The sequence below is a fragment of the Rissa tridactyla genome, chromosome W (assembly GCF_028500815.1).
Source record: "Rissa tridactyla isolate bRisTri1 chromosome W, bRisTri1.patW.cur.20221130, whole genome shotgun sequence".
Classification (NCBI taxonomy): domain Eukaryota; kingdom Metazoa; phylum Chordata; class Aves; order Charadriiformes; family Laridae; genus Rissa; species Rissa tridactyla.
Window position 1 is genome coordinate 19,127,772 of NC_071496.1, and position 14,570 is coordinate 19,142,341.

The 14,570-nt window shown below is 48.8% G+C and overlaps 1 protein-coding gene across 1 annotated transcript in view; it reads right to left on the minus strand.

Annotated features, from left to right (window-relative positions):
- LOC128901971 (transcription factor RFX3-like) overlaps window positions 1–14,570 on the minus strand; it is a 225,794-nt gene that overhangs the window by 160,841 nt on the left and 50,383 nt on the right. The window contains exon 2 of the mRNA XM_054184188.1: window positions 1,724–1,848. Within this exon, the coding sequence (XP_054040163.1) occupies window positions 1,724–1,840 (117 nt within the window). The 5' untranslated portion in view covers window positions 1,841–1,848. The remainder of the gene's footprint in view (window positions 1–1,723; window positions 1,849–14,570) is intronic.

Consider the following 14,570-nt stretch of genomic DNA (forward strand, 5'->3'; position numbering starts at 1 on the left):
AGTCTGAAACACAGGAGGTTCCGTCTGAACCTCACGAAACACTTTTTTACTGTGACAGTGACTGAGCGCTGGAGTAGGTTGCCCAGGGAGGCTGTGGAGTCTCCCTCCTTGGAGATATTCAACAGCCGTCTGCACGTGTTCCTGGGAAACCAGCTCTAGGTGGCCCTGCTTGAGCAGGGGGTTGGACAAGAGGTCCCTTCCAACCTCAGCCATTCTGTGATTTTGCAATTCTGTGATTTAGTAGGGATGAACTTTGAGCAAGTACAGAAAGATAAGCATTTAAATTCATGTTAAGTGCCCAATGCTTAAGTGTTCTGCTGAAACATTGTTTGGCGGGTTGTTTTTTGGGGGGGCATGGGGGTGGGGGGTGGTGTTTAAAAAAAAAAGTAAATGCATTCCAAGATTCCAAGGTACATTTGAATATAAGTAGAAGTGATATTAATGGAATTATGAGACATTATGAATTGAGGCTGTATACCAGGAAAAAATAGTAGTGAAATGTATGAGGCAGTTAAACAGCATTACAAAGAACATGCAGAAAAATTCATCACCTTAAATTTTAAAACTAAACCTAATGAAATACTAGATATTTTAATTTAGACAACAGTGATTCACAAGCACAGAAACAGACTTATTAAATTTAAGAAGTTATTCTCAATTTTAACATTGTTGATTTTGAGACTGTAATGCCAACTTATGTTGAAAAAGAACATCAGATTTCACCCAAAGAACCTAAACCACTGACAGCTGAATGAAGGCGAAGTGGAGAGGGAGGTGCTGATCTCTTCTCCCTGGTATCCTGTGACAGGATGAGTGGGAATAGTTCAAAGCTGCATCAGGGGAGGTTCAGACTAGATATTAGGAAACATTTCTTTACTGAGAGGATGGTCAAACACTGGAACAGGCTTCCTAGAGAGGTGGTCGATGCCCCATGCATGTCAGTGTTTAAGAGGCATTTGGACAATGCCCTTAATAATATGCTTTTGGTCAGCCCTGAAGTGGTCAGGCAGCTGGACTAGATGGTCATTGTAGGTCTCTTCCAACTGGAACAAATAATTTAAAAAAAAAAAAAAGTCATGGCTTTTCACATTCAGTTCTGTTTTCCAACTCCACTTCCCTTCTCAATCTCCTCATGCACCACTCCCTCTAATGTTGGTGGGGCTGCATAGGTGATTAATCAGGTCACAAAAGCGTGTGCTGAGCTGGCTGCTTCAGAAGCCCCTTTAAGTCTCTGTCAAATCAAACTTATGTATTACATACGGTTTTACTTCAAATACCTTTCTAGAGTTGTGCAAGAACCTGCAGGGAGTCCATCTTAGAAGTACAAAATGACATTACTTTTGCATTTTACATCTAAATTATATTTATTTCAAAAATTCCACATTCCTTACCAACCTTTCAAAGTAAAAAATGTGAATATTCAATAACTTTAATGAATGTAATTTTTTATGAGATATTGCACACGTTTCATTGCAATCTACTTTTAGAATCATGCATGTGTATTTCTGGTGGTTGCCAGATATTCTAATTCAAGAAACAAACCCTGAAAACTGCATGTCTGCTTATGTAGCTATTTTAGTTACAGCAAAATAAAATTGAATAAAACAGTGAAAAAGAGTTCTTTTGCAGCCTTGTACAAAATCAGTTCTTCACTACACCTGTTGAAATGCATCATTCTTTCTTGCCACGGTTTTTTGTTTTCCCAAAATTAACAGACACCTACCTGTTGCTGAACCGGTACCTGCTGTACTACCTGTGTGGGCACTGCTGCCTGGCCAGCCACAGATGCCTGTAAAGTCACAGTCGAACCCGTGTCCGACCCAGTCTCTGATGTCTGCATCGTGGTCTCTGAATAAAATTAAAATGTAAAATTAGAAGTTCAGCACAAACTTCTTTGCTTTTTGTCACTTATCCTTATTTATATCTTAAAAGAAGACTATTCACCCAAAATCCAATCTGGGGATTAACTAAAGATTGTTTCACATACTATTACATGAGTACATGGAGATACTTCATTTATTTTTCCTTTTTAAAAATGCTGCTTTGGCCTAAAATATTAGAAAATTCATATTATATATTATTGCTTTGTCTAATCTAAGGTCTGCTTAGAGCTTGCAGCACATCAAGAAGAGAATACTATAAGCTTTGGACTTCATGAATTTTTTTCTAACAGTTTACAGTCTGCTTTGTAACACCAAATACACTTATCAAGTCAGAAGCAACGTGCACACAAACCTAATTACTTCTTTGAGGTAAAGAACTTTTATAAAAAAATCCATTCACGGGCCTGATTATTCCCTAACTACACTTGTATACGTTAGCTGCAACTACAGTCAAATTTTGAGAGGAAACTCAAAACCTTATACCATATTAAGACAACACACTTTAAGCTACCTATATGCACAAAAAATAATTAATTCTAGAAGCTGCACATATTAATGTTGACATCTTAATTAAGCATGCCTTCACAAAAAGACTTTCAATAATCAATGCAATTAAACTGAACACTGGAAACATTTCATGCCAACTCATCACAATTCTAAAGAACTAAAAAAGTAATTTCCATAGTAATCACAATACAAGTAAATTACAGTACTTCCAAATATTGTCAGCTTTCAGAAAGAACTAACATACACTGAATAAAGTGTACTGTAAGAACACAATGGGTAAAATATGCAATACCAGAAAGAAATTTCTCTCTTCGTTTTCTTCCCTGAAACAGTTCAAATCCTTATGTACTGAAATATTCAAAGTTTGCTCTTACCTTACTTGCACTCAAAATATCTTAAATTTAATAATGTAAATTAACAGAAACTTTTCTCATTTATGTGACTTCAGGAACAACTCATAAAAACCAGAAATAAGCCAAAGTCTTCCCATCAGCTTGTAAATGACTACCCATTCTTCAAAGCTGTCCTTCCTCTGGTTTACTGAGTTGCACTATAAATTCTTCATATTCAAATGCTGAATTAAAGCTCTAGCAGGTGATAGAATGAGGGGCTGCAACCTGAAAAGAAGACCCTGAAAAGCATTTTAAAGTTCATAGTGGAAAAGTGACTCAAGTAAGCTTGCTTTAGCAGAAAGTGTTAATGTAATCACTGGAGTTATAAGCAGGGATTTTACCCCTATTAAAATAGTGAGGCACACACTAGACAAGTACATGAGGTTGTGGCACTGACATTTTTAAGAGGAATATTCAAAATCTGGATAGAGCACAGAAATGGTCCAACAATGAAGGAAAATGCCTTACAAAGAAAAGCTATTTAGAGTATCAGAAAAAAGACTGAGAATGGTGTATACATACTAGGAATTAGAGAATTCTTCAATTTTGCACAGAATCACAGAAGCATTTAGGTTGAAAAGGACCTCTTGAGATCATCTAGTCCACCCCCCCTTGCTCAAAACAGGGTCGCCTAGAGCAAGTTGCTCAGGGCCATGTCCAGTTGGGTTCTTAATATCTCCAAGGGTAGAGACTCCACAACATCTTTGGACAACCTGGTACAGTCCTTGACTAACCTCACAGTAAAAAAGTGTCTTCGAGTGTTCAGATGGAATTTCCTGCTTTTTTTCCATTTGTGCCCATTGCCTCTTGTCCTGTCAATGAGCACCACTGAGAAGAGCCTTGCTCCCTCATCTTCACTCCCTCCCATCAGGTATTTTTTCACAATGATAAGATACTCCCTGAGCCTTTTCTTCTCCAGGCTGAATAGTCCCAGCTCTCTCAGCCTCTCCTCATATGGCAGATGCTCCAGTCCCTTAATCATCTTTGTGGCCCTTTGCTGGACTTGCTCCAGTAAGTCCATACCTTTCTTGTACTGGGAAGCCCAGAACTGAACACGGTACTCCAGATGCGGCCTCACTAGCACTGAATGTAGAGGAAGGATCTCCCTCTACCTCCTAGCAATGCTCTTCCTAATGCAGCCAGGGATACCGTTGGCCTTTTTTTGCCACAAGGGCACATTGCTGGCTCACGTTCAGCTTGTTGTCCACCAGGACCCCCATTTCCTTCTCTGCAAAGCTACTTTCTAGCTAGTTAGCCTGCAGCTTGTACTGGTGCCTGGGGTAAGTGCTCCCCAGATGTAGAACTTTGCATTCCCACTTGTTGAACTTCATGTGATTCTTCTCTGCCCAGTTCTCCAGCCTGTCAAGGTCCCTCTGAATGGCACAACAGCCATCTGGTCTATCAACTGCTCCTCTCAATTCCGTATCATCTGAAAACTTGCTGAGGGTGTACTCTGTCCTATTTTCCAGGTCGCTAATGAAGATATCAAAAAGTATTGGCCCCAGTATAGACTCCTGGAGGACACCACTAGTGACTTGCTTCCAACTGAAATTTGTGCCACTGATCACAACCCTCTGGGCCTGGCCATTCGGCCAGTTTCAGTCCACTTCACTGTCCATTAAACAACATCCGCTGCTCTCCCCTCATCCACCAAGCTAGTTGCCTCTTTGTAAGAAGGCTTATCAGGTTGGTCAGGCATGATTTCCCATTCATAAATCCATACTGACTCCTACCAAGCACCTTCAGTTTCCAGGAATATTTTCTCCATCATCTTCCCGGGAATACAGGTGAGGAGAGATAGACACAAGACTATGAGAGAGATGAAACAAGCACAAAATGAGACTAGACCAGACAGATGATACAAGAGTAGAGGGGAGGATAAGAGGGATGAGTAATGAGAGAGAGATGAGAGTTGCAAGCGACAGGAAAGATGAGAGAGCAAGACACAAGAATGAGACAAGGAATGAGACATGAGATGAGATGGTAGAGGAGAGGGAGACAAGAGGGTAGCAAGAGGGAAGCAACAGAGAGAGATGAGAAGAGAGAGAAAGGGAGGGAGGGTGAGAGACGAGCTGGGTGACACAACAAGTGGCAATAGACGAGTAAAGAGAGGTGAGACAAGAGACAAGATGAGATGACAGGAGCAGAGATGAGAAAGATGAAACAAGAAAAGATGAGACAAGAAATGAGAGATGAGACGAAATGAGAGACAGGAGAGAGAAGAGGAAAAGGGGAGGCGAGAAAAGGGAAGCAAGAAATGGGAGGTGAGTGATGAGAGGAGAGATGAAGAGACTAGAGGCTAGAGACTACAGATGAGAGAGATGAGACGGGAAACAAGATGAGAGACAAGATGACAGAGACAAGAGAAGAGAGGAGGAGAGTGAGACCAGACGAGAGAGATGAGAGACTAGATGAGATAAGAGAGGTGAGACGAGAGACAAGAGAGACCTGACAAGATGAGAGTGAGTGAGCAGCTGTGTGGTGTTAAGCCGCGTACTGGTGTTAAACCACAACAGCCCTTTTTGGCACCTCTATTGGGTTTACATAGCAAGGTTTTGGTAGCTGGGGGGGCGCTGCAGGGGTGGCTTCTCATCTCAGCAGAGATGAGACGAGAGGCCAGGCAAGACAAGAGCGGCCAGATGAGAGACATGACAGACAAGGTGAGAGACCAGATGAGACCAGACAAGAGAGCCAAGAAGGGAGAGAGACAGTATGAGAGAGGGACGGGAGAGGAGAGATGAGAGAGAGCAAAGGGAGGGGACAGAGGGAGGCACAAGAGATGTGATACAAGACAAGATGAAAGAGATGGGAAGAGGGGAAGAGGGGGAAAGATGGGAGAGATGAGAGGCGAGATGAGAAAGAGACGAGATGAGAGAAAGACACAAGGCAGATGGGAAGAGAGGACGAGACATGAGACAAGATGAGAGGCAAGAGAAGAGAGGAGAGACAAGATGAGTGATGAGAGGAGAAGAGAGATGAGAGGTGAAAGATGAGAGGAGACAGAGACAAGAGACAGGAGAAATGGGAGAGAGATGGGAGATGGGGAGATACACTGCTGACTCATATTGAGCCTACTGTCAACCAGCACCCTCAGATTCCTTTCTGCAGGGCTGCTCTCCAGCCACTCCTCTCCCAATTCATACTTGTGCCTGGCATTACTCCATCCCAGGTGCAAAATCCAACATTTGTTCTTGTTAAATTTAATGACATTAAGGATTGCTCAATGCTCTAAAGCACTGAATGCCTCTACTTTGTCTTCATCCCTATTAGTCAGGTGACCATCTTCAACAAATATCGGTCCAATGTTTTCTTTAGACTTCCTCTTGCTATTAATGTAATTAAAAAAGACCTTCTTGTTGTCTGGCACAACACTGGCCAGTTTCAACTCTAATTGACCTTTGGTCTTTCATGTCTTCTCCATGAATATATGAAGGAGTAAGAGCCTCGAGAGGAGTGAGGGTAAAGAGAAGAGTGAGGGCTGAGAGAGAACTGAGAGAGGGGCAAGGGCTCGGAGAGACATGAGGGGTGAGAACACGCATGAGAAAGGCAAGAGACACCTGAGCACGAGTGGAGAGTAAGCCGAGGGAGAGCTAATAGCTGAGTGAGGGCCGAGAGGAGTGAAGGCCAAGTGAGAGCTGAAAGAGGAGCCAGGGACGAAAGAGATCAAGGCGAGAGCTGGGAGAGAGGCAAGGACCAAGAGAGATCCCTGAGAGAGGAGTGGGGGCCGAGAGCGCTGAAACACGAGTGAGGGCAGAAAGAGCCAAGAGAGGATCAATGTCTCTGAGAGAGAGGTGACAGGGCTGAGAGGAGCAAGGGCCAAGGGGGTGGGGGGGGAGAGAGGGCCTAGAGAGCCAAGAGGGAGCCCAGAGAAGGGGAAGGGAGGAGAGAGCCAGGGGAGGGACGAGAAAGAGCCAGGAAAGGGGTGAGGGCTGAAAGAAAGCCAAGAGAGGGGAAAGGGCTGATAAAGAGACACGAGAGGCTCCAGGGAAGGGAGAGGGAGGAGAAAGCTGAGACAGAGCCAAGAGAGGGACAAGGGACAAGAGAAAGCCAAGAGAGGGCTTAGAGAGAGCCAAGAGAGGAGCAAGGGCTGAGAGAGGAGCAAGGAGCAAGAGAGAGCCAGGAGAGAGCACCCAGGGAGGGGAGACAGAGGAGAGCCGAGAGAGACCACTGGGTACATGGCAAGGGCTGTGAGAAAGCCAAGAAGGGTCAGTGCCAAGAGAGGAGCAAGGGCCAAGAGAGAGCTGGGAGAGGGTCAAGGGCTGAAAGTGGATGGAAAACATGGGGCAAGAGAAAGCCAAGAGAGAGATGGGACAGTGGTGAGGGTCTAAAGAGCCGAGAAAGAGCTGAGAGAGGAGCAAGGACTGAAAGAGTGCCAAGAGAGGAGTGAGGGCTGAGAAGAGCAAAGGCCGGGAGAGAGCTGTGAGAGGGGTGGGGGCCTAGGGAGCTGAGAGAGAGGACGGAGATGGGAGAGGGAGGAGAGAGTCAAGTAAGAGCCAGGACAGAGGTGAAGAGAGCCAAGAGAGGGGCCAGAGAGGAACAAAGGTTAAGAGAGAAGCGAGGGCCGAAAGAAGAAGGAGGGCCTAGAGCCAAGCAAAGGCTTAGAGAAAACCAAGAAAGGAGCAAGGGCCGAGAGAAGAGAGGGCCAAGATAGAGGTGAGGCCTAAGAGAGAGCCAGCAGAGAGACAAGGGAGTGCTGGGAAAGGGGGGAAGGGCCGGGGAGGGGAGTGAGAAGAAAGGGATGACAGCTGAGAGAGAGGGGAGTGAGGGATGAAAGCTGAGAGGGGAGTGAAAGGGAGGGGTGAGAGTCAAAAGGGGGAAACGAGAGGGGAGAGCTAAGACAAAGGGGAGCAAAGGGCAAGAACCAAGAAAGAGGGGAACAAGGAGCGAAGGGCAAGAGCAAGGGTAGCGAGGGGAGAATGGAGCGAGGGGAGAAAGGAGCAGGAATGTGGAGCGAGGGCAAGGTGGCAAATTCCATGAGCAAGAGGAGCGAGAGCAGTGAGATCCAAGAGCAAGGGGTGTGAGAGCAAGGGAAGCAATGGGAGCAAGGGGAGCGAGATCCATGAGCAAAGGGAGCGAAAGCTGACAGAGGGGGACAAGAGCCTACAGCTGTGCACTGGCTTTGGCTGGAATAGAGTTAATTTTCTTCATAGCAGCCCCTATGGTGCTGTGCTTTGGATTTGTAACCAAAACAGCGTTGATAACACACCGATGCTTTAGCTATTGATGAACAGTGCTTACACAGCGTTGAGGCCTTCTCTGTTTCTCATGCTGCCCCCACAGCAAGTAGGCTGAGGGTGTATAAGAAGTTGGGAGGGGACACAGCCGGGATAGCTGACCCCAACTGACCAAAGGAATATTCCATACCATATGACATAGTGCTCAGCAATAAAAGCTGCAGGGAAGAAGGAGGACAGGGGGATGTTTGGAGTTACGGTGTTTGTCTTCCCAAGTAACCATTATGCGTGATGAAGCCCTGCTTTCCTGCAAATGGCTAAACATCTGCCTGCTGATGGGAAGTAGTGAATGAAGTCCTTATTTTGCTTTGCTTGTGCATGCAGCTTTGCTTCACTTATTAAACCGTCTTTATCTAAACCCACAAGTTTTCTCGCTTTTACCCTTCTGATTCTCTCCCCCATCCCACTGGAGGGGGAGTGAGCAAGTGGCTGTGTGGGGCTTAGCTGCCTACTGGGATTAACACACAACAGGCTGAGAGGAAGGGGAGCGGAGAGCAAAGGCAAGATGAGTGACAGCCCAGAGCAAGGGGTATGAGAGGAGCAAGAGACAAGAGCAAGGAGTGTGTGAGAAGCAAGAGATGGGAGTGAGGGGAGCAAGAGCCTTGTGACCAGTACCTCCTGCTCCTCACCCTGATAATATGATTAGCATTACTAAGCCATTTTATAAGGCAAACGGCCATTCTCTGTCACCAAGCTAGTCACATATCAGTCTCCTTTTCCCTCCTCATCAGGCCCTGAAGGTCCTGTACATCAGGCAGATTTTGTCATCCCCTCCCTATCAGCCTCAAGGTTCCTGGGCACCAGGCCGACTTCTTCCCTCCTTACCAGCCTTGAAGGTCCCAGGCACCCAGACAACCAGGTGGTGGTGATGATCCCATCACAGAACAGGGAAGTGTAACAGTACATAAAGCACTGTCTATAAAATCAAGCACTTACAAGTCCTAAGTGGGAACTTGGACTGGAACTGCTGCTGGACAGTGAAACCCATGATCCCTCAGTGGTCAGGGATGCCTCCACTGTCACCTGCTTCCTCTGAGGACTGAGTGACTCGTATTCTTTTATGTGATTTCGAGTCTAGATTATGATCGTTTTATTGATATGGCAAGCCAAGTATTAAGATTTGACCCAATCTGTAGAGGGTCCAGGTGATTAGGAACCATAAGCTAAGCTGTGCTATAAAATTCTGTGCTACACTACTTATAAAATTGTGCTACGCTGATTCTACTTATAAAACTCCCGTGCTACTCTGATCATAAAATTCTATTCTATGCTGATCATAAAATTATGTTAAAAAAAATAAAACTTTAATTGTAACTACAATTTAGTGCCATCATCTGCCAAGGATCCCCAAAAGAACCTGTCTGTACCCATAGTGCTGGGAGACAAGCCTACAGAGGGGAGCAAGAAGCGAGGGCCAACAGAGGGGAGCAAGAGCCTACGGCTGAGAGGAAGGGGAGCAAGAGGAGTGAGAGAAAAGATAAAGGGAGGCAAGAGGAGCGAGGTGTGAGAGCCAAGAGAGAGGGGAGTGGAGGAGCAAGGGGTGACAGCTGAGAGGGGGGAGAGCAAGAGGTGAGAGTGAAGGGAGAGAAGGCCAAGAGCAAGAGCGAGGGTCAAGAACGAGGGGAGTGATATCTGAGAGCAAGATAAGCAAGAGCCCAGAGTAGAGGGGTGAGAAAGGAGCAAGGGGAGCATGATCCGCAAGTGAAGAATGCAAAAGCTGAGAGAGCGAGGAGTGAGAGAGATGGGAGGGTTGTGAGAGGGGAGTGAGAGGCAAGGGGGAAGAGCTAGGTGGGGCAAAGAGGGAGGGACAAGAGGAAGGGGTGCGAGGACCAAGAAGTGAGAGGGGCGTGGGGTGGGGCGAGAGAGAAGGGAGTGAGGGGCAAGAGCATGGGATAAGAGTGAGGGCAGTGAGGGGCGAGAGCTGAGCGGGGGGGGGGCAGGAGCCAGGAGTGAGAGGTGCAAGAGAGGGGAACGATGGGAAGAGCTGGGATCATGAAGAACGAGGGGAGTGAGCCAACAGCAAGGAACGAAGGAGGGGAACGACGGAGGGGAGGGAGAGGTGTGAACGAGGGGCATGAGAGCCAAGAGCAAGATGAGCGAGAGCCTGGAGCGAGGGGTAAGAGATGAGCGAGAGCTGAGAGCAAGGGGAGCAAGAGCCATGAGCAAAGAGAGTAAGAACAAGAGCCGAAAGAGGGGAGTGAGGAGTGAGAGCTGACAGAGGGGAGCAAGAACCTATGGCTGATAGGAAGGGGAGCAAGACACGAGACAGAGGAAGTGGGGTGCAAGGGCCAAGACAGAGGGAAGCAAGGAGCATGGGGCAACAGATGAGGGGGGAGCGAGTGGCGAGAGAGTGGGGAGCAAGGGCTGAGAACCCAGAGTAAGATTAAGGGGCGTGAAGGGAGCGAGAGCCATGGGAGGGTGTGGAGCAAGAGCTGAGACAGGGGAGCAAGTAGTGACAACTGACAGAGGGGAGCGAGAGTCTATGGCTGAGAGGAAGGGGAGCAAGAGAAGCAAGAGATGAGATAGAGGGGAGCGAGGTGTAAGGGGAGAGAGCAAGGGGTGAGAGAGGGGAGCCAGGGGAATGAGGGATGAAAGACAGGAGCAAGGGGAAGAGCCCAGAGGAGGTATACGAGGAGAGAGGGATGGGGGGGGAGCAAGAGGAGCAAGGGACAAGAGAGGTGAGCATGAGTCGAGAGGGATGAGAGGGAGGAGAGAGCAGTGAGTAGTGAGAGTAGGGGAGCAAGAAGAGAGCAAAAGGAGCGGGGGCCAAGGGAGAGGAGGGCGAGATGTGCAAGGGCCAAGAGAGAGGAAAGCACAAGGACCAAGGGCCAAGAGAGAGGGGGAGCAAGAAGCGAGGGCTGAGAGAGGAGAGCTTGGGGATTGAGGGCTGAGAGAGAGTGAGATGAGCGAGGAGCAAGGGAGAAAGAAGAGAGAGGTGTGAGGGCCAAGAGAGAGGGGAGCAAAAAACGCAAAGGCCAAGAAAGAAAGGAGCAAGAGATTATTGCGATGGGACCAAGGACCAAGAGAGAGGAGAGCAGGAGGAGAGCCAAATGACCAAGGGCTGAGAGAGGGGGGAACAAGAGGAGAGCCAGAGGCACAAGAGCCAATAGAGGGGGGAGTGAAAAGGGAGAGCGAGGGCTGTGAGATAAGAGAGCAAAAGGAACAAGGGCTGAGAGGGAGTAGAGCAAAAGGGAAGTGAGGTGAGTGAGGCACAAGAGAGAAGAGAGTGAGAAGAGCAAGGGCCGGGAGCATCCAAGAGAGAGGGAAGTGAGAGAAGCGAGAGCTGAGGAGGGGGAGAGCAAGAGGGGAGTGCAACATGTGAGGGCCAAGAAAGAGAGGAGCGAGAGAGGAGCGAGAGGAGAGGGGCATGAGGGCCAAGAGAGAGGGAGGGGAATGAAAGGAGCGAGGGCCGAGAGAGAGGGGAGCAGGGGCTGAGGGAGGAAGAAGTGAGATGACCTAGGGCTGAAAGAGAAAGGAGCAAGAGGTGCACATGATGGGACCACAGGCCAAGAGAGAGAAGAGCGAGAGGGGAGCATTGTGGAGAAGAAATGAGAGCAGGGAGAATAAGAGGACCAAGGGCTGAGAGAGAGGAGAGCTAGAGGGGTGAGGGCTGAGAGGGGTGTGCAAAGAGTAAGGAGTGAGAGGGCAAGACAGAGAAGAACAAGCAGTGAGAGGGCTGAGAGAGAGGAGAGCAAGAGGAGCAAAGAACACTGAGAGGGGAATGAGAAGAGCAAGGAGCGAGGACCGAAGTGGGGGGAGTGAGAGGAGTGACAGAGGAGCAAGGGCTGAGAGAGGGGGGAGTAGAGTGGAGTGAAAGGAGCGAGGGCTGAGAGTGAGGAGCACAGAGCTGCGAAGAATGAGAGAGGGACAAGAGCGAGCGCCAAAAGAGAAGAGCAAAGAGCAAGAGCCAAGGGGAAAGGCGAGCCAAGGGGAGAGGGGAGCAAGAGCCAAGCGGAGGGGAGAGGGGGATGAGGATAGAGGCACAAGAGAAGAGAGGCGTGAGAGCCAAGATGAGCCAGAGGAGCAAGGGCCAAGAGAGGAGCGAAAGCCAAGAGAGGAGAGCAAAAGGAGAGAGAAGCAAGGACTGAGAGGAACACAGTCTGAGAGTGAGAAGTAAGAGCCAGGAACGAGGAGTGAGAGCAAGGAGTAGTGGGAGAGAGCAGCAAGGAACAAGAGCCAAGAATGAGCAGGCAAGAGCGATGACCAAGGAGCAGAGAGCCTGAGGGCAAAGAGCAAGGGCCAAGATGAGAAAGGAGCAAGGAAGGGCCAAGGGAAAGGGGAGCAAGTAGCAAGGGACAAGAGCTGAGAGAGTGGAGTGAGGAGTGAGAGAGGGAAACAAGGACCAGGGCGGGGCAGAGAGTGCCAAGAGCAAGGAAGCATGACTGAGCACCAAGGAGTGAGAGCTGAGCAAGACAATAAAGGAGTGAGCAGCCAAGAGTGAGGAGCACAGAGCCAAGAGAGAGGAGCTATGGCTGAGAGGAGAGAGGAGTGAGAGAGGGCAGAGAGCTAGGACTGAGGTCAAGGGCCACGAGCAAGGAGCAAGGACTGAGAAAGGGGAGTGAGAAGAGCGAGGACCGAGAGGAGAGAAGAGCAAGGAGAGAGGAGAGGAGTGGGTGGCAGAGATGAGAGCTGAAAGTGAGGAACCAGGAGGGAGAGCTGAGGAGCAGGGAGCAAGAGCTGAGAGAGCACAACAAGAAATGAGAAGTCAAGAGAGATTAGCATACAGCCGAGAGGAGTGAGAGAGGACCCAGAGAGAGGGGAGCAAGAGGGCCAAGAGAGGGGAGAACGAGAGGGGTGAGGGCCAAGAGACATGAGAGCGAGAGGGGCGAGGAGGTTGGGAGGAGTGAGGGATGAGAAGTGTGGGAGGGTGACAGTCGAGAGAAGGGAGCAATAGGTAAACAAAACGGGTGTGGGGAGAGTGAGGTGAGAGTGAGAAGAGGGCGAGAGGAGCAAGGGCCAATGGGGGGGAGCAAAAGGAGGATGAGGGCAGATAAAGCAAGGAGGGGAGAGGAGTGAGGGCCGGGCGAGAGGAGAGCAAGGGCAGAGCAAGAGGAGAGTGAAAGGGGAGCAGGACCCAAGAGAGGGGAGAATGAGAGGAGTGAGGGCCAAGAGAGGAGAGCGACAGGTGTGCAAGAGGAGAGAGGGACGGGGGGGGGAGGTGTGCTTGAGGAGTGAGGGACAAGAGAGAGGAAAGCAAGAAGGGAACAAGGGCTGAGAAAAAAGGGCTGAGAGAGGGGTGAGTGAGACAAGCAGGGATCGAGAAAGAGGAGAGTGAGAGCAGAGAGGGCTGAGAGAGGATCCTTCTAGTGCCTAGAAGGGGCAGAGAGAGGATCTTGCAAGGGCCAAGACTGGAGAGGGGGCTGGAGGGGCCAAGAGCAAGAGCCAAGAGTGGGAGGCAAGAGGGGATTGAGAGAGGAGGACTGAGGGAGGGGAGTCAAGAGAGGAGGGCGAGATGAAAGTCAGGAGGAAGTGGAGAGAGAGTGCCCAGAGTGCCAAGTGAGTTCCCAGAGAGATCCAAACATCAAGAGAGTAGAAAGCAGAGCAAGAGTCAGGAATGGGAGCACGAAGAGTCAAGAGCGCGGATAGTCGAGAGCAAGCCAAGAGAGTGCCCAGAGCAGACAGAGAGCTGAGCAAGCATCCAGAGCAGACAGAGCACCAAGAGAAAGCCACAAGAGAGCAGAGAAAGAGCCAATAGCAAAGTGAGAGCCCCAAGACAGTGTGCTAAGAACCAAGAGTGCCAAAAGAGCCAGCGTCAAGAGAGGGAGCACCGAGAGTTGAGAGATTGTGTGATTTGACAGATGGAGCACCAAGTAAGTCAAGAGACACAAGAGTATCAAGATTTGACAGTTGAGAGGGAGTGCTGAGAGTCAAGAGCAGAGCACTGAGTGAGCCAAGACCTGAGAGCAATGAGAGTAAAGAGCATGCTGAGAAGCGAGAGGGAGTGCTGACAGGAGAGGGGGAGAAGAGCAGATGCGCTGAGTGAGCTGAGAGCACTGACATGGAGCTGGGCAGGCAGGTCCAGTGAGAGTGTCGATAGGATCAAGCTAGAAAGCCGAGCAAGTGCGTCAATTGAGCACACTGAGAGCACACACGGAGAGGGAGAAAGTGAGCTGACTGCTCAGAAAGACTGCTGAAATACCAACAGAGAAAATGCCTGTCAGCCTGGGAAATGCTAGCCTGGGAACTAGGCCTGGGAACCAGAAGCATCCTTAAGTGCAACTGGCATCTTTGAAGTGCAGCTGAGTACCTAGAAATCGGAGACATCCTGAGATGCCATCGATAAGCACAAAACCAAGAAACTGTAACAGCAACTTATTGTCTGGAAAGGTGAAAAAATAGTCTGTAAAAGAGGGAAAACGTCCTGAAAAACAAGGAATCAGTAACTGCCTGGTCTAACTGCAAAAACAGGAAAACAGTCTGGACAAATAAAAATTGGTATGAGAGATTAGGAAAACATCATTACTTATTGACTGTCCCAGGTAAAAAACAGAATATCTATTGGCTGCTCTAGGTGGTGGTGTCCTATACCTCCTTATGTCTCTGCAACTGTGGTG